The sequence below is a fragment of the Papio anubis genome, chromosome 8, assembly GCF_008728515.1.
Source record: "Papio anubis isolate 15944 chromosome 8, Panubis1.0, whole genome shotgun sequence".
Lineage (NCBI taxonomy): Eukaryota > Metazoa > Chordata > Mammalia > Primates > Cercopithecidae > Papio > Papio anubis.
This window is the reverse complement of record NC_044983.1, coordinates 118,758,161-118,784,997: the sequence shown is the minus strand read 5'-3', so window position 1 is coordinate 118,784,997 and position 26,837 is coordinate 118,758,161. Positions and strand designations below refer to the sequence as shown.

Here is a 26,837-nt window from a genome sequence, read left to right as displayed (position 1 = left end):
CTCACACAAGCTGAAGAGAAAAAGGAATCCACTGGCTCAGAGAACCAGGAAGTGCAGGCTGGACGCGGTGGCTCACACCTGTAATCTCAGCACTTTCGTAGGCCAAGGTGGGTGGATTGCTTGAGTCCCGGAGTTCAAGACCAGCCTGAGCAACGTGGCAAAACCCCATCTCTACTAAAAATATAAAAATTAGCCGGGCACTGTGGCACGCCTATAGTCCCAGCTACTCAGAAGGCTGAGGTGGGAGGATTGCTTGAGCCTCAGAGGTGGAAGTTGCAGTAAGCAGAGATCACATCAGTGCTCTCCAGCCTTGGTGACACAGCAAGACAGTCTCAAAAACAAAAAAGGGGGCTTGGTTGCAAGCACAGATCAATTTGAAACAGAGCAGGCAAGTCCCAAAGTAGGGCTGAGCCCATGAGACTTCTTGGCTTTGCCCAGGAAAGAATTCAAGGGCAAGCTGAAGGTGAAAGAAAACAGCTTAGGCCAGGCGCGGTGGCTCACGCCTGTAATTCCAGCACTTTGGGAGGACGAGGCGGGCGGATCAAGGTCAGGAGATCGAGACCATCCTGGCTAACACGGTGAAACCTCGCTCTCTACTAAAAAATACAAAAAATTAGCCAGACGCTGTGGCAGGCATCTGTGAACCTAGCTACCGAGGCTGAGGCAGAAGTGCATGGTGAACCCGAGGCGGAGCTTGCAGTGAGCTGGAGATCCCGCCACTGCACTCCAGCCCGGCTGACAGAGCCGACTCCTCAAAAAAAAAAAAAGAAAAAGAAAACAGCTTTATTGAAGCGCTAGTGTTAAACTCTGTGACCGCTCCTGCAGAGCAGCTTTACCCTGTAGGCAGAGAGGAGCAGCTCAGGGCGGTTTGGCAGTCACATTTATATCTACTTTTAATAACATGCAAATTTGGCCATGTGCGGTGGCTCATGCCTATAAATCCAGCACTTTGGGAGGCCGAGGCAGGCAGATCACCTGAGGTCAGGAGTTTGATACCAGCCTAGCTAGCATGGCAAAATCCCGTCTCTATTAAAAATACAAAAATTAGGTGGGCATGGTGGTACACGCCTGTAATTCCAGCTACTCGGGAGGCTGAGGCATGAGAATCGCTTGAACCTGGGAGACAGAGGTTGCAGTGAGCCGAGATCATGCCACTGCACTCCAGCCTGGGCGATAGAGTGAGACTTTGTCTCAGAATAAATAAGTAAATAAAAAAAATATGCAGATTAAAGGGCAGTTTATGCAGAAATTTCTAGGGAAGGGGCCCAGGCGCGGTGGCTCATGCCTGTAATCCCAGTACTTCGGGAGGCAAAGGCAGGCAGATCACCTGAGGTCAGGAGTTCAAGACCAGCCTGGCCAACATGGTGAAACCCCGTCTCTACTAAAATACAAAAATTAGCTGGGCGTGGTGGTGCACAGCTGTAATCCCAGCTGCTCAGGAGGCTGAGGCACGAGAATCACTTGAAACTGGGAGGCGGAGGTTACAGTGAGCCAAGATCGTGCCACTGCACTCCAGCCTGGGTGACAGAGCAAGACTCTGTCTCTAAATAAATAAATAAATGGTTACAGTTGTACCCTCCATAGCATAAGGCAGAGGAATCGCATTAAATCTCAGTTTCTCTTTTTTTTTTTTCCTGAGATGGAGTCTTGCTCTGTCACCCAGGCTGGAGTGCAGTAACATGATCTCAGCTCACTGCAACTTCCACCTCCCAGGTTCAAGCAATTCTGCCTCAGTCTCCCAAGTAGCTGGGATTATAGGCGCCCACCACCACACCCAGCTAATTTTTGTATTTTTAGTACAGCCAAGGTTTCACCATGTTGGCCAAGCTGGTCTCAAACTCCTGACCTCATGATCCGCCTGCCTCAGTCTCCCAAAGTACTGAGATTACACGCATGAGCCACCATGCCCAGCTGACAGTTTCTTAATAAGTAGAAAGCTCATCTAAGAACAAAAGGTCAGATATCCTTGCTATAAGAAGTTGTTCATTTTTAAAGCAGAATCATGAAAACATGAGAGCTGATACTATATGCCAGTGTAATGCCAAATATCTTTCATTTGGAATGATACGATTAAAGCCACATGATCAAGATGTCTTCCAGAAGGCACATGTAATAAATATATTTTAAAGCCCTGGTTCTCATCTACAATTGAGGCATATTTAGGTATTTCAGATCATCAAGGGTGACACAAAAATCTTCAAAACAAAACAAATGTTAAACCAATTTTATTTAAAGCCATAAATAAATAAACCAAGTAACACTCAAATCTGAGAGGGCTGCAAACTTTTTAACAATACCATAGTCCAAAAAGACTAATACTTATTGCTGATTCAGCTCACAATATTACCCCTTTCCAAACAACAGCACATTGAAATGTTCAAGAAAACATTTTATGGGCACCTTTTATGGGCATTTGAGATTCAAAGAGCAATGGGCCATGGCCCTGCCCTCAAGGAGCTTACAATGTAGCTGGAGAGACAGAAAACATCCAGAACAGATATGAGGGGCTGGCTCTACCTCCACACCTCTATCTGAACAAAAACAATTACTGGCTTAAGTCCTCGTGTTTTAACAAATGAGCCACAGGAATATCTTAGCAAGTACACACTATATCAAGTTTCAATTTGACATGTCAAAACAAAAGTTTTTATGTTGTTCATTTATATTTGTATTCACTCAGATTTCCACTCAATCAAATTAAAAGAGAAAGACATAATTCCAAGCCAACTGTACCATAATGTTTGCTGTCCTCGATGAAGGGATAGCTTGTTCATGTCCTAGAATTTCTCCACAGTTCCACATCTTGAGGCCAAGTTTAGCCGTTTTTACTGCCAAACCGATGTGTAAATTCAGATAGTGTGTAGACAGCGCCCCATCCTACCTCGGGATCCATACTGATGAAATCGTTCAGGTTCATTTTGGAATCTAAAAAAAAATATGAAAAAAAAATGTCCACTGAAAACACAATTTTGGTTTAACAGCAATAAAACAACGCAGAAGACCAAAAGTAGGTAAAATTAGTCAAATGGATAAGGGCTCAATGTCACCTCTGTGGTTTTCTTGCCTGGAATGTATAACTTCAATCCAATCATGACAAAACAAACACACCCAAACTGAGGGAAACAGAATGTCAGTGAAGAGGGGACGACACAGAGAGTCAGAGCTCCAGAGATCAGCAGAGGGGACCCCCTGGGTCTTTGGCTAAGTACTGATCTTCTCTTCTATGGAACGAAACTTCATGAGGCCAGGGAAAGCAGCACCAGGAAGGAGTGGGTCTAATAATCCCCAGAACTTCCACAGGGCTAGAAATAATTCACGCCACCACCAGCCAGAGTGGAGAGAACTCTTAAGACGCGGCATTCAGTGGCATCCTCAAAAGGGTCATGTCAGAGTAGGGGGGCTAAATTAGCCCTCGATGAAAGGCTGCTCTGAGCCAAGCACAGTGGCTCACACCTGTAATCCCAGCACTTTGGGAGGCCGAGGTGGGCAGATCATTTGAGGTCAGAAGTTAGAGAACAGCCTGGTCAACATGGTGAAACCCCATCTTTACTAAAAATACAAAAATTAGCTGGGTATGGTGGCATGCCTCTCTAATCCCAGCTACTTGGGAGGCTGAGACAGGAGAATTGCTTGAACCTGGGAGTTAGAGGGTGTAATGAGCCAAGATCATGCCACTTCACTCCAGCCTGGGCAACAAAGCAAGGCTTTGTCTCAAAAAAAAAAAAAGAAAGAAAGCCTACTGTGAACCTTTACTCAAAAAGATTAAAAGCAGCCAGGCTTGGTGGCTCACACTTATAATCTCAGCACTATGGGAAGCTGAGAAAGGTCGATCACTTGAGGTCACGAGTTCGAGACCAGCCTGGCCAACGTGGTGAAATCCCATCTCTACTAACAGTACAAAATTTAGCCGGGTGTAGTAGTGGGTGCCTATAATCTGAGCTACTTGGGAGGCTTAGGCAGGAGAATCGCTTGAACGCAGGAGAATCGCTTGAACCCAGGAGGGAGAGGTTGTAGTGAGCCAAGATCACGCCACTGCACTCCAGCCTGGGCAACAGAGCGAGACTCTGTCTCAAAAATAAAAAAGGAGTTAATCCTGGCCAGCATGGTGGCTCATGCCTGTGATCTCAGTATTTTGGGAGGCCAAGCTAGGAGCAATATACTGAGACCCTATCTTGATTAAAAAAAAAAAAAAAAAAAAAGAGTAATTCCATAACTAAATCCAACATATCTAATAATGCATGTATCTAAAACATGCATTAATTTAATGTCGGTTTTCTTTTTTTTTTTGAGACAGAGTCTCCCTCTGTCAGCCAGGCTAGAGTGCAGTGGTGCCATCTCGGCTCATTGCAACCTCCACCTCTCAGATTCAAGCGATTATCCTGCCTCAGCCTCCTGCGTAGCTGGAATTACAGGTGTGCACCACCACACCTGGCTAATTTTTAGTTAGTTAATATGGGCTGGACACAGTGGCTCACCCCTATAATCCCAGCACTTTGGGAGGCCAAGGCGGAAGGATCACCTGAGGCCAGGAGTTCAAGACCAGCCTCGCTCACATGGCAAAACCTCATGTCTACTAAAAACATAAAAACTAGCCAGATGAGGCTGGGCAGGGTGGCTCATGCCTGTAATCCCAACAGTTTGGGAGGCCGAGGAGGGCGGATCACAAGGTCAGGAGATGGAGACCATCCTGGCTAACATGGTGAAACCACGTCTCTACTAAAAATGCAACAAAAAAAAATTAGCTGGGCGTGGTGGCGGGCGCCTATAGTCCCAGCTACTCAGGAGCCTGAGGCAGGAGAATGGCACGAACCCGGGAGGTGGAGCTTGCAGTGAGCAGAGATCACACCACTGCACTCTGTTGCCTGGGCGACAGAGTGAGACTCCGGCTCAAAAAAATAAATAAATAAATAAATAAATAAAACTAGCCAGGTGTGATGGTGCATGCCTGTAATCCCAGCTAATCCGGAGGCTGAGGCATGAAAATTGCTTGAACTCAGGAGGTGGAGGTTGCAATGAGCTGGGATCGTGCCACTGCACTCCAGCCTGGGTGACAGAGTCAAGGGAGGGAGGCAGGGAGGGAGGGAGGGAGGCAGGGAGGGAGGGAGGGAGGAAGGAAGGAAGAAAATTGGGCTGGCAGTGCTCACCTCAGCAGCCCATATAGTAATTGGGCTGGCAAAAGCCCAGCACAAAATAGCATCCAATGAGTAGTAGTCATCAAAACCAAAGGAATCGCCCCAGTCGGACCAAGGCTGACGAGGGGTTCACTAAATGCCTGCTATGCACTAGGCTCTGTCTTAGGTGCTCACATCTCGAGGGGAAACAGGTAGCTGCTAAAGGCACACTGTACCCAGACAGGCCCTGTAGAGCAGGTTGCCAGAGATGCTAAGGTAGACCCCTCAAGCCCTCTCCTTACCAGGGAGCTTCCCCAGTTCTCACACTGAGGCCAGGAAGCAGCTCTGTACACCAATAAGCAATTCCAATATAAATTTTTTTAATTATGAGAGCTTTTCATAGGGAGCCTCAAACATCAGAGTTTGAACCCTCTCTTAGTCCCCTCCCCTCAAATATGCCAAATGTATTTTTTACTTTCTTCCTTGTTAAAGTATTTTTTTCTTTTTCTTTTCTTTTTGTTAGACGGAATCTCACTCTTGTCACTCAGGCTGGAGTGCAGCGGTACAATCTTGGTTCACTGCAACCTCCACGTCCTGGTTCAAGTGATTCTCCTGTCTCAGTTTCCCAAGGAGCTGGGACTACAGGCATAAACCACCACGCCCGGCTAATTTTTGTATTTTTAGTGGAGACGGGGTTTCACCACATTGGTCAGGCTGGTCTCGAACTCCTGACCTCAGGTGATCCACCCACCTCAGCCTCCCAAAGTGCTGGGATTACAGGCATGAGCCACCACGCTCAGACCCTTGTTGAAGTACTAACACTACTGCCCTACTTTTCTGACATGCTGCAGAGCTCACAGAGCGCTTTCACATGGTCTGTGTTTTCTAGGTGTTGGGATGATCTCACCCCTAAGTGGGAATGTTGAGAATTATTTACAAACATAAATAATGCTTCAAACTCATATGAATGCCAAACAATAGTAACAGGGTGAAGGAACCTTTATCTTCTTAAATGTCAGGAAATTATCAACTGGACTGATACCTAAAAGCACATAAATGAGACAAATGGTACAATAAAACCTGCTAGCGCTCACCTCCCTCTAATGCAGATTTTATTATATAGCCAAAGTGACATTTCACACATCATAAGGATGCAATGGGGATTTCTTTCACCATAGCACAAAACCCTACCATGGCAAGGCGCTACTAGTCCCGCTGTTACATGACACAAGCATGCGAGTCTCCTGATGTTCAGTGTCCCCGCAGTAGCTACATCCAATAATCCAGCAGTTTGCAGGTGCTATGCTTCTGATCCTTAACACCCTTTGTCTCCCACAAGTTCTCATGCCTTCCAGTCCTATTCCCTGTGCCTTGATTTCTGAATCTAACACGCACACAGAAGTAGTATTTCCTATGACCTCCTTATTTATGGAGTTTTTTTCTTTTCTTTTTTTTTTTTTGAGACAGAGACTCACTCTGTCGCCCAGGCTGGAGTGCAGTGGCCCAATCTCAGCTTACTGCAAGCTCCGCCTCCCGGGTTCACACTATTCTCCTGCCTCAGCCTCCCGAGTAGCTGGGACTACAGGCGCCCACCACCTCGCCCGGCTAATTTTTGTATTTTCAGTAAAGACAGGGTTTCACCATGTTAGCCAGGATGGTCTCGATCTCCTGACCTCGTATCCGCCTGCCTCGGCCTCCCAAAGTGCTGAGATTCATGCATGGAGTTTTATCCAAAGAATGACCTGACTTTTGTCCTCTGTTAAAGAAAAATGCTGATGTGTACATGATCAATCAGAATCCCTTTGAGAAGGCATCCTGGCTCACCTCCAGTCTCAATGCAGGGATACGGCGGTGGAGGCTCTCTCCAATTCCCACTCGAGTCTTTCATGTGAGATCGGTCAGAAGCAAAGTTCTTCAAATATGAATCTGCACGGATCACTCTAAATTTCCTGCAGACAAATCAATATACACTCACATTAGGGAGGTGTCATGTTTGAAATTCCAATCAAATTTTTATATGGACTCATTTCCTATGACATGTACAAAACTACTCATGCATTTCTGTATGGTTAGTAACACAGGCAACTTTACTATCTATTAGAGAAGCATAGGAAATGATCAACTAAAACCCGAAACAGAAAGACAAAGGCACAAAAACATGTCTGGTTGCCTTGATTTACTCAATTTGTGTATCAAGGGCAACGGGCATGATTTTCTGATGCTGCCTTCACAGCCCTCTCAATGGTGACACCAGGTATCCCCACAAACCCCCAAACAAAGAGAGTATAAGAAAAATCCCCCACCTGCCTGAAATTAAATGTGTGGGATCTCAACACACAAAATTTTAAAAGAATGCCAACCTTTTATATGATAGATAACTTTTAAAGTTTTAAAACATTTTGAATCTCCTGTGTTGCAAATACATCATTCTTAAACATCAACTCAATGGTGATGCCAGACGAGATCTTTATAAAACAACTGTCAAAGAAAAGAACCTCTGGGGAATCGTCAAAGTCTTACTTCAGAAAATAAGTAAATCCATGCTGAATGTCCTCACCTCCTAAACTGTGGGTGAATGTCATCATCAGACTTAAAGGCATCTTCTACATAAGTGTCAAAGGGGCAGGGAAATGGCAAGACAGTATCGAGATCATAAATGAAGCTCTGTCCTCCACTTGAAACATGAAGCAAAACAACATGGTAATCCTAGAAGTAAAAGTTGCTAAAGTTAACCAAGTTACTTCATAATGATGAAATCCCAGTATTCAGGCACACACATTATCACTAAAAAGGATATAAGACTGCTACAGCCCTCCTTATAATAGCAAAATAAAATAAAGCAAACACAACACCCTGAAAACATTAAATGTCCACAGATAGGGAAATGGTTAAATAAATAATGGAAATGTTCATAGTCATTAAATGCACATCCTCTCAACATCCTCTGAACCTGCAATTTTACCTCTAGGAAACTTTTTTGTTTGAGATGGAGTCTTACTCTGTCACCCAGACTGGAGTGCAATGGCATGATCTCAGCTCACTGCAACCTCCACCTGCCGGGTTCAAGCAATTCTCCAGCCTCAGCCTCCTGAGTAGCTGGGATTATAAGTGAGCACCACCATACTCAGATAATTTTTTGTATTTTTAGTAGAGACGGGGTTTCATCATGCTGGCCAGGCTGGTCTTGAAACCCTGACCTCAGGTGATCCACCTGCCTCAGCCTCCAAAAGTGCTGGGATTACAGGCATGAGCCACTGCACCCAGCTCCACCTATTTTTTTTTTTTTTTACTGAGACAGAGTCTTGCTCTATCACCCAGGCTGGAGTGCAGTGGCATGATCTCAGCTCACTGCAACCACCACCTCCTGGGTTCAAGCGATTCTCCTGCCTCAGCCACCTGAGTAGCTGGGACTACAGATGCCCGCCACCACGCCCATCTAATTTTTGTATTTTTAGTAGAGATGGTGATTCACCACGTTGGCCAGGCTGGTCTCCAACTTCTGGCCTCAAGTGATCCCCCCGCCTCAGCCTCCCAAAGTGCTGGAATTACAGGTGTGAGCCACTGTGCCGGCCCCACCTGCTATTTGTTAAAAGCTACCTGTATATAAAGACACATGTGCGCATTCAGAAGTACATTTGCATGCATGCGAATGCAGAGGAAAACGTCTGCAAGGATGTCCTCCAAACTAATAACAAAGCAGGCTTCTGGGGGTCAGCCTGGAGAGGAGGAGGATTTTAATTTCTAGTTTGGAACCACTTTTGCAATTAAAAGAAAGGAAAAACTATTTTTTAGAAAAAGAAGTTAGCCAAGCCTTCATCTGTAGCCACTAAAAGAGAAAGAAAAAGACAGCTTTTCCCACACAGCTCTGTCACGGCGTGGATGTTAATTCTCACCCTCACTCTCAGACTCAAGGTACTGCCCAACACCGGCGATGAGCTGAAAGGGATTTCAGAGAGGTGATCAAGGGACATGAGCAATGTGGTGCTCTGAGTTCTTCCAAAGAAAAATGCTCTCATAGAGAACAGCACTGTGAAATCAACGCAACCTAGCAACATTAGTAATACCATCTTATATTTCCACAGTATTTCAGAGTTTAAAAGGCACTTACTTTCTCAAATATCATTCTATTTGAGCCTTGTATAAATCCTATGAGGTAGGAACAATACTTAAGACTAGGGATGTTGTGCCTTTAAAAGCCTGAGTGCTGCCTTTGGCTCTAAGTCTATCTTAGCAAAAGAGAAAGAGATTAACAAATGAATGCCTATTCTCTGGACTCATCCAGATGTATCCTACCCTCCATGCCCCCAAACAGTCCACCATTGCCTCCCACTGGGCCTGCTCATGTCATTCCCCTCCATCTGCAGCAACCTTCTCTACCTCTTCCCACCACACAAGCTCCAGCTAAAGGTTTTCTTCCCGTGAATCAATGTTTTATCTTCTCCCACCCCCTGCCAGAATCGCTGCCTCACTCAAATTCTGCTTCTCTCTTAACACTTTCTAATTCATATTACAGGTGTGTTTTGTTGTTGTTGTTTTGAGACAGAGTCTCTCTCTGTCACCCAGGCTGGAGTACAGTGGCACGATCCCGGCTCACTGCAACCTCCGCCTCCGGGGTTCGAGCGATTTTCCCACTTCAGCCTCCCAAGTAGCTGGGATTATAGGCACGTCACCAAGCCCACCTAATTTTTGTATTTTTAGTAGAGATGGGGTTTCACCATGTTGACCAGGCTGGTCTCAAACTCCTGGCCTCAAGTGATCTGCCTGTCTCTGCCTCCCAAAGTGCTGGGATTATGGGTGTGAGCCACTGTGCCCATATCAGTTTTTTTGAACCGCACCCTCTCTATTCTATGTGAAAGACTATGCTGCTGAACTGCAGATGCAAAGATGAAAAAGATAAGTTCTCACCCTCAAGAAGTTCCCAGAGAAGTGAGTGGGAACCAGGTAAACTGCTGCAGGACATTGTAGAGAATAGAGAACATCAGAGGTGGAGAGCAACGCAGGCAGGAGCAGGTAAGCGCCTGGTTCCAATCTCAGCCCCTCCCCTCGGCAGCCTCAGTCTCCTCTTTTATAAAATGGAGATAACCAGAGTGACTAACTCAAGGGTGTCCAATCTTTTGGCTTCCCTGGGCCACATTGGAAGAACTGTCTTGGGCCACACATAAAATACGCTAATGATAGCTGATAAGCTAAAAAAAAAAAAAAAAAAAAAAATCACAAAAAAATTTCATACTGTTTTAAGAAAGTTTACACATTTGTGTTGGGCTGCATTTAAAGCTGTCTTGGGCCACACGCAGCCACCAGGCTGCAGGTTAGACAAGCTTGGTCTACCTCACAGTGCTCCTAGAAGCCTTAGTGTGTAAATGGTCAACCCTTTTAAAAGACAACCAAAGGCTAAGCATGGTGGCTCACGCCTACAATCCCAGCACTTTGGGAGGCCAAGGCAGGTGGATCACATGAGGTCAGGAGTTCGAGACCAGCCTAGCCAACATGGTGAAACCCCGTCTCTACTAAAAATACAAAAATGAGCCGGGCGTGGTGGTGTGCACCTGTAGCCCCAGCTACTCGGGAGGCTGAGGCACAAGAATCGCTTGAACCCAGGAGACGGAGGTTGCACTGAGCTGAGATCATGCCACTGCACTCCACCCTGGGTAACAGAGCAAGACTCTGTCTCAAAAACAAACAAATAAATAAAAATACAAAATTAAAGCCAACCAAGAAAGGAAGAGGACAGGAGCCCAATGGCCAAGGAGAGTTTCACAGAGGAAAGGACCCCATTGCGGAATCTTGCCTGATGGGGACAGCTTTCCAGAAAGAACGTACAACTTGTGAAAAGGCATAAACAGTGACTATTTACAACTTTCTGGTAAGCTCAGGTCCACATTCCTATACACTAGGCAGCTGAGGGACTGCAAAGGAAAAGCATTGGCCCAAAATTGCCTTCACGGCACAGATGAGGAGCCAAGGAATGCAGGCTTGAGCAGCAGCCTCACTCTCTGAGTTGGTTCAGTGTCTGCCCAGTGGCCAGGAAAAGACTGACTGTGCTAGAAGCAGGGATGTCACCTACAGATGCCACCATCTGCTCCATGTCATCTGGTCTAAGATAGAAGCACCATAGGCATATTTTAACTTTTTGTTTTGAAATTGTTATAGGAGGACGGGCGCAGTGGCTCATGCCTGTAATCCCAGCACTTTGGGAGGCCGAGGTGGGCAGATCACTTCAGGTCAGGAGTTCAGAGACCAGCCTGGCCAACATGGCGAAACTCCATCTCTACTAAAAATAAAAAAGTTAGCCAGATATGGTGGCACATGCCTATAATTCCAGTGACTCGGGAGGCTGAGGCAGGGGAATTGCTTAAATCTTGGGGGGCAGAGGTTGCAGTGAGCCGAGATCACACCACTGCACTCCAGCCTGGGTGACAGAGACTCCACCTCAAAAAAATAAATACATAAATAAAATTTTAAAAAAGAAAGTAATTATAGGAACGATTTTTTTTTAGATGAAGTCTCACTGTATCACCCAGGATGGAGTGCAGTGGTGCAATCTCAGCCCACTGTAACCTCTGCCTCCCAGGTTCAAACAATTCTCCTGCCTCGGGCACCCAAGTAGCTGGCACTACAAGCACCCGCCACCACACGTGGCTGATTTTTGTATTTTTAATAGAGACGGGGTTTCACCATGTTGATCAGGCTGGTCTCGAACTTCTGACTTCAGTTGATCTGCTTGTCTTTGCCTCCCAAAGTGCTGGGATTATAGGTGTAAAGCCACCACGCCTGACCTGAAATTATTATAGGAATGATTTTAAATGGCTAAGGTGGTAGATATATTTGTGATGTCACAGACTTTTATCCATTTAGCATAGGAAGGGACTTTGGCAATATTTAGTCTGGGTACACATTAGAATTATCCAGAGACTGTGTTAACAATGTAGTTTTCTGATTTAGTAAATCTAGAAAGGGGTTCACGATTTAGTGTTCTTGAACTGTACTCACTACTACTCACTGGTGTCTCTACTCACTCAGCGAGGCCTACCCATGCCCTACAACAGGACAGCAGCGAAATAAAGAAAAACCTGCCAGAGGGTGTGGGGAGACTTCTTGCAACAGGATTCCCTACCTTGAGCTGCTATGAGATGTGTAAGGCGGACATGGCTACAGGTCCTTCCCCTCCAAGTTTCCCTAGGATGGGGAGTGAGACCACCACTCAAAATCAGCTAAGCTGTTCAGCAATAAGGATGACTTCTCGTGCACACAGACCATCTGTAACAGGGGTTTGGGACCACTGCTAACAGTAACTGCCAATACTTCCTGAGTACCAGTAGCAGACACCAGGAAGATGCTTCCTGTGCATTATCTCATTTAAGCCTCACGACCCCACTGACCAGGGGCAGACATTGAAGAGAGAGGGTAAATAACCTATCCGGATCCCACAGTTGACCAATGAGAGGCCTTGGACTTAAACCCAGTATGCCTGACTCCAGAGCCCATGCTCCTAACCCCAGAGCTGAGGGGCTTGGGCTTTCATGCAAGAGCAGCTTTCACGCAAGATCACCTGCTGGCAACGGAACTGAGAACGTCAGCTCTGTGAGGCCAGGGGTTTTCATCTGTTTTTAGCCCGGCATATAAAACACACTCAATATATACATGTTAAATAAATGAGTGAAGCCAATCAAATGATACATAATTTTAAATAAATACCCAGAAACTAGGAGTTCGTTACATTTCATCAGTGTTGTTTTACTTTCACTTTGTTTTCGTGTTTATTAGCATAAAAACTCCATTTTTTTTTTCTTTTTTTAGAGATGGAGTTTCATTCTTTTTGCCCAGGCTGGAGAGCAATGGCGCGACCTCGGCTCACTGCAACCTCTGACTCCCAGGTTCAAGCGATTCTCCTGCCTCAGCCTCCTGAGTAGCTGGAATTACAGGCACACGCCATCACACCCAGGTAATTTTCGTATTTTTAGTAGAGACGGGGTTTTACCATGTTAACCAGGCTGGTCTCGAACTCCTGACCTCAGGTGATCCACCCACCTCGGCCTCCCAAAGTTCTGGGATTATAGGCATGAGCCACCATGCCCAACCCTGGCCTCCATTCTTTAGGGGAACGGGTTAAGGTGACATGTAGATGTGTACTAAAAAGGACCCAGGTCTGAGACCCAGTTCTGCCACTGACCATGCGACTCTGAGCTACTTACTTTGCTCTTCTGTGTTTATTTCTTCCCTGAAAAATAAAGGGGCGGGAGTAGATCTGTATTTTTCAGATGCCAGTCATGTTCACCTGGGAGTTCATCAAGAACACGAACTCCTGAACTCCTCTCTAGATTTACTAAATCAGAAAACTACATTATTTATTTATTTATTGAGACAGGGTCTCTCTCAGTCACCCAAGCTGGAGTGCAGTGGCGCAATCTCAGCTCACTGCAGCCTCCACCTCCTGGGTTCAAGCAATTCTCCTGCCTCAACCTGCCAAGTAGCTGGGACTACAGGTGCGTGCCACCACGCTCAGCTAATCTTTGTATTTTTTTTAGTAGAGACGGAGCTTTGCCATGTTGGCCAGAATGGTCTCGAACTCCTGGCCTCAAGTGATCCACCTGCCTCAGCCTCTCAAAGTGCTGGGATTACAGGGTGTGAACCACTGCGCCCAGCCTAATATTTGTATTTTTATTAGAGATGGGGTTTCGCCATGTTGGCCAGGCTGGTCTTGAACTCCTGGCCTCAAGTGATCCGTCTGCCTTGGCCTCCCAAACTGCTGAGATTACAGGCATGAGCCACCGCGCCCAGCCAAAAACTACATTTTTAACAGTCTCCAGATAATTCTAATGTGTAGCCAAAGTTCCTTCCTGTGCTAAATGGTAAGAGTCTAGGAGATCACAAATATATCCACCATTTAAAATCATTCCTATAACAATTTCAAAACAAAAAGTTAAAAGAATATATGCCTATAGTGTTTCTACCTTAGACCAAATAACATCTATTCTCAAAAGGTCAATTTATTAATAATTATCACAGCCTTTATCTACTGCTTAGGTCACTTATGCTTTACCAAAACATACAGAACACTAAGGGGTTACAAGTCACAATGCATCAATACTCTCTGTATTAACTGTCTTACCCAGATCACAGGTCCATCTCCAGGTCTCGCCTGTTGTTTCCAGATAGGTATCTACAAAACACAATACATTTCATAAGCCATGCCTTCAGTTAAACCACTACTAAATTATTTTCCCTTTTTATTTTTGAGACGGGATTTTTTTTTTTTGGAGACAGAGTCTTGCTCTGTCGCCCAGGCTGGAGTACAGTGGCACAATCTGGGCTTACTGCAACCTTTGCCTCCTGGGTTCAAGCGATTCTCCTGCCTCAGTTTCCCAAATAACTGGGATTACAGGTGTGTCCCACCACAGCCGGCTAATTTTTTATATATTTTTTTGATAGACACAGGGTTTCACCACGTTGGCCAGGCTGGTCTCAAACTCCTGATCTCAAGTGATCTGTCCGCCTCGGCCTCCCAAAGTGCTGGGATTACAGGCGTGAGCCACTGCGCCCAGACAAGATGGGATCTTGCGCTGCTGCCCTGGCTGGAGTGCAATGGCTACTCACAGGTGCCATCATAGTACACTGCAGCCTTGAACTCTTGGCTTCAAGTGATCTGCCCACCTCAGCCGCCTCACAAGTAGCATAGCTGGGACTACAGGCACATGTCACTGTACCTGGCTACTACTAAATTCTTTAAAGCAATACATACATGAGAAATAAAATATAATTTATTTTTTTTTTTTTTTTTTTTTTTTTGAGACGGAGTCTCGCTCTGTCACCCAGGCTGGAGTGCAGTGGCCGGATCTCAGCTCACTGCAAGCTCCGCCTCCCGGGTTTACGCCATTCTCCTGCCTCAGCCTCCCGAGTAGCTGGGACTACAGGCGCCCGCCACCTCGCCCGGCTAAGTTTTTGTATTTTTAGTAGAGACGGGGTTTCACTGTGTTAGCCAGGATGGTCTCGATCTCCTGACCTCGTGATCCGCCCGTCTCGGCCTCCCAAAGTGCTGGGATTACAGGCTTGAGCCACCGCGCCCGGCCATAAAATATTTTTAAGCATGCAAAAATCAAGGTGAAAGAATGAGTGAAGAGGAAGAAATCTAAATCCTTCTAAGTATCCCCAAGAATGAAAGCTCTCAAGACCACAAGTTATTGTATGATGGTCTTCGGAGAGTGAAAAGGGATCTGAACTAGGAATCAGAAGTCCTTGCAGGTATCAAGTCTTGCTTTCCCATTTAATTATTCATAGGGCCACCCTAAGTCTTAATTTTCTCATCTATAAAATGAAGAAAGTTGTCCAAACCTTGCCTGCCTTCACAGGGCTTCCACTGGGATCAAATGAGATGATGCCTGCAAACGTGTTTTACAAAATACGAAGGGCTTCCTTTTTCTAATTCCTCATATAAGTTGACTGTAGTTCTATTTAAACTCCAGAGACAAATCCTTACTTTAAAACTGAGAGTATGCATATCTAAGCACTTTTTTTAAAGTCTACATCTTCCATCTTGAATTTAAAAAAAGAAAAAAAAAATGGCCAGGCACAGTGGCTCACGCCTGTAATCCCAGCACTTTGGGAGGCCAAGGCAGGCAGGTCACCTGAGGTCAGGAGTCGGAGACCAGACTGGCCAACGTGGAGAAAGCCTGTCTCTACTGAAAATACAAAAATAGCCGGGCATGGTGGTGGGCACCTGCAGTCCCAGCTACTCGGGAGCCTGAGGCACAAGAATCCCTTGAACCTGGTAGACAGAGGTTGCAGTGAGCCGAGATCATGCCATTGTGCTGTAGCCTGGGCGATAGAACGAGACTCCATATCAAAAAAGAAAATAAAAGACAAACAACAACAACAAAAAAAAAACCAGGTCTACATTAATGCCTAAAGAAAAGACTTAATCTGTGTCGACCATCACAAATTTCCTTACCTAAAATAAGGGACTAAGCTGGGCATGGTGGCTCACGCCTGTACTCCCAGCACTTTGTGGGAACAAGGCGGAAGGATCACTTGAGGCCTGGAGTTCGAGACCAGCCTGGCCAACATAGCAAAACCCCAGCTCTACTAAAAAATACAAAAATTAGCCGGGCGTGGTGGCACATGCCTGTAGTCCCAGCTACTCGGGAAGCTGAGGAAGGAGATGAACCCGGGAGGTGGAGGTTGCAGTAAGCCAAGAATTGCATCACTGCACTCCAGCCTGGGCAACAGAAGGGACTCAACTCATCTAACTCAATCATGCCTTGTAAGGAAAAAAATCTCATTCAAAAGAAAACTTTTAAATGTTGCTGTATTTTATAAAGCACACTTCAGAAGAGTACTACACCCATGCTATATTTTGCTTCTTTTTTTAAATTTAATTTAGCTTCTAACGTCATGTTAAATCTCGTTTTCTTCCTGCACTCACTCACCAACTTACCATCTTCCTCTCATTAGATATGAAGACAGCATAACATTCTTGTAAAGGATACTGGTCATGGTTTTTGATGTATTCACAGAGCTTCCAAATATTTTCTTCACTGAAATAAAATAATTGTTTAATCAAGATTAGAGAACATCTATGTGCCTTTTAAATTTGAACAAAATACTGATGATGGCATCAAAAAGTGGGAAAAGACCTTAAACACCATGCCATCCAACAACTAGCTAACGTTTGAATCTCCTCTAAAACATCCCAACAAGCTGGTATTCAACCTATACTGTGTGTAAACCCCTCTCCACATAGAGGTGATTACCTTCCCCAGCAGTGCTTGTACATGGAGGCATTTTATAACTGATAAAATGTCAATATTCTATGAGTTTTGGGCCCAGCAACTTGAGATACTTGATCACTTGAGGTCAGGAGTTCAAGACCAGCCTGGCCAACATGGTGAAATACCGTCTCTATTAAAAATACAAAACTTAATTTTATTAGCTGTCTCTAATAAGAATACAAAAAACACCAAACTTACAGGCATAGTGGTGCACGCCTGTAATCCCAGCTACTCTGGAGGCTCAGCCGGGAGAATCACTTGAATCCGGGAGGCAGAGGTTGCAGTGAGCCGAGATTGAGCCACCGCACCCCAGCCTGGGCAACAGAGTAAGACTCCATCTCAAAAAAAAAAAAAAAAGGAAAAAGAGACATGCACACAGCCAACAAGTATATGAAGAAATGCTCAACAGCACTAGTCATTAGAGAAATGCAAATCAAAACCACAATGAAATACCATCTCACTCCAGTCAGAATGGCTATTATTAAAGTCAGGCCAGGTGCAGTAGCTCACATCTGTAATCCCAACAGTTCGGGAGGCCAAGGCAGGAAGATTGCTTCAGCCCAAGAGTTCAAGACCAGCCTGGGCAACATGGCACAACCCCACTCTACAAAAAACATAAAAATTAGCTGGGCATGGTGGTGCACACCTGTAGCCCCAGTCACTCGGGAGACTGAAGTGGGAGGATTGACACCAGGTCAAGGTTGCAGTGGGCCATGATGGCACCTCTGCACTCCAGCCTGGGAGACAGAGTGAGATTCTGTGTCAAAAAAAAAATGAATAAATAGGCCGGGCACGGTGGCTCACGCCTGTAATCCCAGCACTTTGGGAAGCCGAGGCAGGCAGACCACGAGGTCAAGAGATGGAGATCATCTTGGCCAATGTGGTGAAATCCCGTCTCTACTAAAAATACAAAAATTCGCTGGGTGTGGTGGTGCGTGCCTGTAGTCCCAGCTACTCAGGAGGCTGAGGTAGAACCGCTTGAACCCTGGAGGCGGAGGTTGTAGTGAGCTGAGATTGCACCACTGCACTCCAGCCTGACTACAGAGTGAGAATCTGTCTCAAAAAAAAAAAAGAATAAATAAAAATAAACAAATAAAAATAATTTAAGAAGTCAAAAAAGCCTCCCAGCTACTCAGGAGGCTGAGGTGAGAGGATCACTTAAGCCCAGGAAGGTGAGGCTGCAGTGAGCCATGATCATGCCACTGCACTGCAAGCCTAGGTGACAAAGTGAGATCCTGTCTTTAAAAAAAGAAAAAAAAAAAAAAAGGCAAAAAATAACAGATGCTGGCAAGGTGGTGGAGGAAAGGGGATGCTTATACACTCCTGGTGGGAATGTAAATTAGTTCAGCCACTGTGGAAAGCAGTTTGGAAATGTAGCAAAGAACTCGAAACAGAACAACCATGTGACCTAGCAATCCCACTACTGGGTATATACCCAAAGGAATAGAAATCCTTCTACCATAAAGACACATGCACACATATGTTCATCACAGCACTATTCATGATAGCAAAGATACAGAATCAACCTAGGTACCTATCAATAGTGAACTGGATCAAGAAAATGTGGTATATATCATCCACCGTGGAATACTACACAGCAATGACAAAGAACCAAAATCATGTCATTTGCAGCAACACGGATGGAGCTGGAGACCAATATCCCAAGTGAATTAACGCAGGAACAGAAAAGCAAACACCGAATGTTCTTGCTTATAAGTGGGAGCTAAACCTTGAGTACACATGGACACAAAGAAGGAAACAGTAGACATGGGGCCTACTTGAGGGTACAGGGTGACAGGAGGGTAAGGATCAAAAACCATCTAACTGGTAGTATGCTCACTATCTGGGTGACAAAATAATTTGTACACCAAACCCCCAAGACATACACTTCACCCATGTAACAAACCTGCACATGTAACCCCAAATCTAAAATAAAAGATGGAAGGGGAAAAAAAAAGATTTTTATTACATCAAAACTCAAACAAAATATGTGATTGGATAATATCTGAAATGTTCTTTAGACTCTAAACAAAAGCATAAATGATTAAAAAAAAAAAAGAGCTGTGGATCATTACATCAAAACTCAAACAAGGGCCGGGCGCGGTGGCTCAAGCCTGTAATCCTAGCACTTTGGGAGGCCGAGATGGGTGGATCACAAGATCAGGAGATCGAGACCATCCTGGCTAACACAGTGAAACCCCGTCTCTACTAAAAAATACAAAAAACTAGCCAGGCGAGGTAGTGGGCGCCTGTAGTCCCAGCTACTCAGGAGGCTGAGGCAGGAGAATGGCATGAACCTGGGAGGCGGAGCTTGCAGTGAGCGAGATCCGGCCACTGCATTCCAGCCTGGGCGACAGAGCGAGACTCCGTCTCAAAAAAAAAAAAAAAACTCAAACAAAATGTGATTAGACAGTATCTGAAATGTTCTTTAGACTCTAAACAAAAGCATAAATGACTCAAAAAAAAAAAAAAGAAAAAAAGAGCTGTGGATCATTACATCAAAATCCAAACAAAATATGTGATTGGATAATACCTGAAATGTTCTTTAGACTCTAAACAAAGCATAAGTGACTCAAAAAAGGGAGTGAGGGAGGAAGGAAGGGCGGGTGGGCGGGCGGGCTGTGGATTTGCCCCAAGCTGTCAGCTGATCATCTTGGTAGCAGAAAGGTTGGGATGCTGCAGGGGTTCCCAGAGATGAGCTGCGGTCACAGATGCATGCAGATGGCGGGGATCCCTAGCACAAAGCAGGCATTCTACAATTGTTTGAAAAACACAAAACAAGTCAGAATCAGAAATGCTCTGCCGACGACACAGTCCCAAACAAATACCAACTGCCACTATTATCATTAAGCAGGGTCTTGAAGCATAAGTAACATCTGGAAGCTAACATGACAGAAGCTAACAGAAGTAGACAGGAGGCACTCATTTCAAGTTTAAAAACCTGCAGGATGGCCAGGCATGGTGACTCACGCCTGTAATCCCAGAACATTGGGAGGCCGAGGCGGGTGGATCACCTGAGGTCGGGAGTTTGAGACCAGCCCGGCCACTGTGGTGAAACCTCATCTCTACTAAAAATACAAAAATAAGCCGGGCATGGTGGTGGGTGCCTGTAGTCCCAGCTACTCGGGAGGCTGAGGCAGGAGAATGGCTTGAGCCTGGAAGGCAGAGGTTGCAGTGAGCCGAGATGGCACCACTGCACTCCAACCTGGGTGATAGACTGAGACTCTGTCTCAAAAATAAAAAAAACCCACAAAGCTGCAGGAGCCAAAGTAGTGCAGTGTCCCCACCTGACATGTTCAGACAGGGTAGAGCACTGATTCTCAGCAAGAGGCGATTTTGCCCCCCACGCCCTACAGGACACTTAGCAATGTCTGGAGACATTTTTGGTTGTCACAACTAGAGCTAGGGTGCTAACAGCATCTAGTGGGTAGAGGCCAGGGATGCTGCTACATGTCCTGCAATACACAGGACAGCCCCCATAGCAAAGAATTATCATGCTCAAAATGTCACTTGAACCTAGGCGGAGAAATCCTGCGGTAGAGTGGTCATCTCTTACCATTCTTCTACAAGACTGCGCTAACTCCGATACTCCAATTGTACCAGTCTCCTCACTGTTCCTATCATACAGCACAATTCCTTCTCAGAGCCTTTGTACCCGCTGTTCTCCCTGCTTAAATGACCATCCTCCAATAGTTGCAAAGCTCTCACCCTCTCTTTTCAGATCTCTGTCCAAATATCACCTTATCAACAATGTCTTCTCAAAATATCCTAATAGAAAATAAGCCACCATCCTTTATCTTATTTTTCTCACAGCACTTACCACCACCCAAACATGGTTTACTTGTTTTTGTCTGCCTTTTTTTTTTGAGATGGAGTCTCGCTCTGTTTCCCAGGCTGGAGTGCAGTGGCATCGGCTCACAGGAATCTCCTCCTCCTGGGTTCAAGCGATTCTCCTGCCTCAGCTTCCCGAGTAGCTGGGATTACAGGCGTGTGCCACCACACCTGGCTAATTTTTGTATTTTTAGTAGAGGCAGGCTTTCTGCATGTTGGCCAGCCTGGTCTCAAACTCCTGGCCTCAAGTGATCCGCCCACCTCAGCCTCCCAAAGTGCCGGAATTACAGGCGTGAGCCATCGCACCGGACCTTATCTGCTTTTCCCTCATCAAAATACAAGAACCAAGGGATCCATGAGTGAATTTGTCGATCTTGTTCAGTGCTGTATCTCCAGTGCCCAGAAGTGTGCCACATACTCCAAGTGCCTAATACACATTTATTGAATGAATGAATAAAACAATGGACATTAGGGAGGAGAACTAACGGGATTTAGAAGAGGCAGGACAGAAAAAGAGTGCAGCAGTTAAAATGCATGAACTTCAAAATCACGAAGATGTTCCAGTTTCAGCACCACCACTTGCTAGATGTGTGATTTGGGGGCACACAACAGCCTCTCTGTGGCTCACTCTTTTTATTAGTAAAATGAGGATAACGATAGTAAAAGAAGCTACTCATGGACATCGATGGAAGCACCTGCCACTGAGCCTGACATGCAATCAGGGCCGAACAAATGTTCGGTGGCATTGGTTTAGTGACAAGCAGAAGGGGGAAGGGTAGTTTTAGATAGCACTGAGGGTACCTGTGCAAGGACTAGAAGCTGGGGAAGAAACCATTACTCAGGAAAGAGTAGGCATGGGAATGAAAAAGGACCAAGGCAGGGGCGGTGCTTCAGCTGCAGAGGTGGCCTAGGACAGGGGTGCAGAGCATGGACTCCGGGGCCAGACTCTGCCTGTAAATCCCCACTCCTTCATTCACAAGCGATGTGGCCCTGCGCAAATTACTTGCAGCCCTCTGTGCTTCAGTGCTCTCATCTTTAAACTGGGGATAACAATACCTACTTCTTAGGGTATTGTGATACTCAGTGATTTAGTTTACCTAAACCACCCAGAACAACGCGTGGCATATAACAAGTGCTGTGTGAATGTAACCATTATTATAATGACAACATGGTTAAGATCATGGTTTCTGGTGCCAGAGAGCCCGAACTGGATTCCTGGCTGCTATTAGCTGGGTGACCTTGGGAAGTTATCCCAAACTCTCTGTGCTTCCATTCTCTTCCAAAATTAAAATGACCTTCGCCTCAGTCTGAAACCCCACATGCTTCAGCAGAGTAACTTCCAAAGGTTTTCAGAGCTCCACCCTTCCTAGCCCCGAAGCAGATGATCTGCTGAGCAAATCCAACCGACAAGCGCCAGGCACAGGTAATGCACTATCGACCCTAGGATTCCGGACGAATTCCCAACCCCATCCAACAGCCCACGCTCTACTCAAGAGACAAGAGCTGCCATTCCCGCTCCCTACTCCCGCAGAACTGTAGAACCCGCCGGTAGAGGCCGGGAGCGCCCCTGAGCAGGGGCCGGGAAGAGGCGGGGCCTGGTTGCAACTCGCGGCCCGGGAGCCTGGGAGACCCAGAGGCTGCGCCCGCGCCCCCTCACCAGTAGCAGCTGCTGTAGACACAGGCGTCCCGCGGGGGACTGGCCGGCTGGTAGTGAACGGCAGTGGGGCCATTACCCTCCATGGCCAGCTAGCTCGGCCAGCGCCGACGCCGGAGGAAGACCGACTGGACCAGACGTAGGAAAGGGCGGGCGTCTAGCGGCCCGCGCGGGCTCTCAGGGCGGGGTGGGAGGAGCCCGGGGCGGCCGGGACAGTTTCCGGGTGGTGGGGCCAGGAGCGCGGTGGGCGGGGCTAGCAGCACGAGTTCTCGGCGCGGGAAGCCCGGGACGAAATGGGCAGAGCTCGGGCAAGCGGCGCCAGTTCCTGGGAAGGTGGAGCCCAAGCGAAGTGGGCGGGTCCGGGGTGGGGTGAGCGGCGAGAGCTCCCGGTGGGCGGAGCCCGGGACGAGGAGGACTGCGTGCTTCCGGGTAGGCGGAGCCCGGCTGGTGGGTGGAGCCCGGGGTGGGGCAGGACTGGAGGCTTGGGCTCTCGTGGGCGGAGTCAGGGGCGGGGCCCCAGTGAGGTTTGGGAGAAGAGGGGTCTTTGGCGGCGGCTTAGGGTGGAGCTAGGTTTGGGCTTGGAGTTGGGCCCTGAATAGCGCTTCGCTGTGAATCTCCCGGGGAGGCTCTTCCAACCTGGGGCTGAGCTTCTGCGCTGTGGAGAAGCCAGGTGAGACACTGAAATAACAGAGGTTTGGGTGTGAAAATCCACACTTCAGCACTCAGCCTGGAGTCCGCGGGAGCCCAGAGAAGAGGAGGGGAGTGGAGGTTAATTCCAATGTGACCGCATCGAGGACGCTTTCCGAAAGGGATAGCACCCCAAATCTCACTCTATTGTAACTTAATCTTTTAAATTGGAAGACCTATATCTATTGGCTCGAAAAGATATATTAATTCCCTGATATAGTAAATTTGGAAAAAAAAAGTTTAAAGAGTCCATATGGTATCCTTTTTGTGTTAATCATGTGTTTGTTCATTTACTGGCAGTCTGGAAGAAAAGACACCATATTGTTAAAATAGTATTTAGGGCCGGGCGCCGTGGCTCAGGCCTGTAATCCCAGCACTTGGTAAGGCCGAGGCGGGTGGATCACGAGGTCAGGAGTTCGAGACCAGCCTGGCCAAAATGGTGAAACTCCGTCTCTACTAAAAATACAAAAATTAGCTGGGCGTGGAGGCGCGCGCCTGTAGTCCCAGACACTCGGGAGGCTGAGGCAGGAGAATCGCTTGAACCCGGGAGGCGGAGGTTGCAGTAAGCCAAGATAGTGCCATTGCACTCCAGCCTGGTCGACAGAGCAAGACTCCGTCTCAAAAAAAGAAAAAAAATAGAATTTATCTCTGGTGAATGAATAGTATTAATATCAGGGACTTTCAGTTTCAAGGACTTTACACTTTACAGTCTTCTGAATTGTTTATATTTGCAATGAAGATAACTAGCTAATCAGGGTACTTCCCATTATAAAAACTGAGATGTTTACATTGATTTTAGCCATCCACAGTCTGATTTTCCAATCTCTTGAGTCCCAAAGCCGATAAATCCTAAAGACTTTGAGCCCAGTTCCTGTGTCAATTACCAATTTTATTGCCTCTCAGCTCCTAATACAAACTTCCACATAGCCTCTATGCTATATAGCAACTCTGGTAAACATTTCTCCTTTAGAGTGGGAAGCCCTATAAGCTAGAAGGAATTGGGGCCGTATCTTTAACCTCCTCAAACAAAACAATTACCAGCCAAGAATTTTGTATCCAGTGAAACTAAGCATCATATAGGAAGGAAAGATACGGTCTTTTTCAGACAAATGGTGAGAGAATTTGCCACTACCAAGCCACCACTACAAGAACTGCTAAAAGGAGCTCTAAATCTTGAGACAAGTCCTGGAAACACATCAAAACAGAACCTCTTTAAAGCATAAATCACACAGGACCTATAAAACAAAAATACAATTTAAAAAGCAAAAACAAAAATAAGGCACACAGGCAACAAAGCATGATGAATGGAATGGTACCTCACAACTCAATACTAACATTGAATGTAAATGGTCTAAATGCTCCATTTAAAGTGAGTGGGATGGGTATGGTGGTGAGAACATCCTTGTGGTGTCTGCCCCAGCCCCAGACTCAGAACATGGTCCCTCCCTAACCTTGCAGTTTTAGCCTGGCAATAACCTTTATTCAGCCTCTTGACACAAAAACCAGGGTTCTCCCTAACTTCCCTCTATACAGTAAGGTACTGAATAGATTTTCCTTATATGTTGTAGTTATGCCTTTATCATAGTTAATAATTTTTTGGGGGGTGGACAGGGTCTCCCTCTGTCACCCTGGCTGGAGTGCAGTGGCGCAATCATAGCTTACTGCAGCCTCAAACTCCTGGGCTCAAGTGGTCCTCCCGTCTCAGCCTCTTGAGTAGCTGAGACTGCGGGCACGCGCCGCCGTGTGCAGCTAACATAATTAATAGTTCTTTACATTTAACTTCCCTTGCTTGACCTACTGTGTAGTTTCTTATCCTGACTGGGCACAGACTACTTACTAAAGGACTTTGAAGCCAGGCTAGGTAGGTTCTACTGTTGTAACCAAGCGAGTTATAGAGAAACGCCGCACTTTGAGACAAATTATGGAGTCCTTTATTAGCCAGCAACTCGGAGACAGCTAACGCTCAAAATTCTCTCGGCCCCGAAGAAAGGGCTAGATTCTCTTTTATACTATGGTCTCAGTAGGGGAGTGGGGGTTAACTGAAACAATTTTACAGAAGCAGAATTGGCAAAAAGTTTTTAAAAATTAATTGATTATAGAAGCAGTTACAAAAAAGTAAACAGTTCCAGGTGCAGGGGCTTAAACTATCACTAAGAGATAAATGCAGGGGCTTTTAAGTACCTTCCACAGAGCACATTCCCAGGAGCTGCTGGTACAGCCTGACCCAATATCTTATCAGCAGGTGCATTCCTGGAAGTGCTTGGAGTCAGCTTGCACTAGTTATTCCCTTAAGGGGGATAAAGGGGACTGCAAGTGAAGAAACTAAAATGGAGTCTGTCCGGCTCTCTCTGCTAGGAGAGAGTCACTCAGGTTAAAACAAGGTAGGGTTATCACACTACAGCTTGCCAGTTGGGTGACCTTGGACAAAGTTACTTCACTCTTCTGTGTCTCAGTTTCCTCATCTGTAAAATGAAGTTAATGATAATGCTACTATCTCATAGGGTCATTATGAGGATTAGTTGAGCACTTAGAATAGTTGGTGGCATATAATATAAATGTTAGCAACTATTTTTGGTTAAAAAAATCTGATTTCATTATTTCCCACATACCCTATATATATATATATATTTTTTTTTTTTGAGATAGAGTCTCACTCTGTTTTCCAGGCTGGAGTGCAGTGGTGCAATCTCGATTCACTGCAACCTCCGCCCCCACCACCTCAGCTAATTTTTTGTATTTTTTTGTAGAGGCGGGGTTTCACCATGTTGGCCAGGCTGGTCTCAAATTCCTGACCTCAAGTGATCCACCCGCCTTGGCCCCCACCGCCATACTCTTGTCTCTGAGTGTCTTATTCTTCCTTTGATACACCAAGCCTTTGCACAAGATGTACGTACACTCTGTCTGATGCACTCTTTCGCATGCCTTATTTGCAGCTTTTCCCAGGATGAGTTTATTGTTGGCTTCCATCTTCCTGCAGCTTTTTTTTTTTTCCTGTTTTATCACAACTTTTTATTCATATGTCTTGAACAGCAGTAGCATGCTCAGCAACTCAATCTGTCTCTACCTCTGCCATGAGCTCTTCCAGGGCTGAGAGGTAAAATAATATAAATAGTGCTGGAGTCAGAAACACACTCGGATCTTATCTTGGCTACTTACTACCCTGAGTGACCTTGGATAAGTAACACTAGGATTTCTGAGTGTCAGTTTTTTTGCAAAATGAGGATAATAATAGTAGAGTGCTTATCTAATGGGTGCTGCAGTGAAAATTAAATAATCTCTGCAAAACACTTAGCATAGTGTCTGGCACAACATAGGTACTGTCAAAAATAAACACAGCCGTTGAACATCAGTCAAAGCGATAAAAACAGATTTTATTCAGCAACTATTGACGGTAGGGGAAAGAGCTGAGCTCCATTCCAATTGTGCAGAGGTGATTTGGGCATTTCAAGGAGAATGAGGCAGCAGGGAGGAGCTGCCGGGGGCAGCACTCAGTAGAGCCAGGGAAGTGAAAATTACAAAGGGTTGGTCAGTGTAACTACCATTAGGCCAGCGGTGTCTGCTAGCTGGCAGTTATCTAAGTTAGGATTGTATCCTCCCACAGAGACTGGGAGTCGGAGGCCCTATCCTTCCTGATGATTACATTTCAAAGGAATGGCTCTCTAAGTCCTTGAGAAGGACTTCTGAGTTGTAAGTAATACATATTTACAATTCTAAGCCCTTTTAGTAAATGCTCTAAGAAAAGGAGGTCAGGGGCCTATCATCAGGTACTGGCAACAACAAATAGTAAAT

General features: G+C 45.9%; 1 protein-coding gene across 2 annotated transcripts; it reads right to left on the bottom strand.

Annotated features, from left to right (window-relative positions):
* Positions 1–2,196: 2,196 nt before the first annotated feature.
* WDYHV1 (WDYHV motif containing 1) lies at positions 2,197–22,560 on the bottom strand. 2 transcript variants are annotated; one of them, XM_003903132.3, is made up of 6 exons: positions 22,365–22,560; positions 16,543–16,642; positions 14,221–14,271; positions 7,669–7,817; positions 6,936–7,060; positions 2,197–2,925 (listed from the first exon to the last, which is right to left on the bottom strand). In XM_003903132.3, the coding sequence occupies exons 1-6, from the start codon at positions 22,445–22,447 to the stop codon at positions 2,816–2,818; spliced, it is 618 nt and encodes a 205-aa protein (XP_003903181.1). In that variant the 5' UTR covers positions 22,448–22,560; the 3' UTR covers positions 2,197–2,815. The 2 variants fall into 2 exon arrangements, with proteins under 2 accessions (XP_003903181.1, XP_021798300.1); XM_021942608.1 differs by lacking the exon at positions 22,365–22,560 and adding an exon at positions 17,075–17,093.
* Between the last annotated feature and the right edge of the window lie 4,277 nt (positions 22,561–26,837).

Excerpts from the sequence above, each read along its gene's own strand:
- WDYHV1 (XM_003903132.3), bottom strand. The coding sequence starts at position 22,447 with ATGGAGGGTAATGGCCCCACTGCCGTTCACTACCAGCCGGCCAGTCCC. Across the intron at positions 14,272-16,542 it reads TATCTAATGAGAGGAAGATG|ATACCTATCTGGAAACAACA; the intron begins GTAAGTTGGTGA and ends TGTGTTTTGTAG. Across the intron at positions 7,818-14,220 it reads GAGATGGACCTGTGATCTGG|GATTACCATGTTGTTTTGCT; the intron begins GTAAGACAGTTA and ends TTTTACTTCTAG.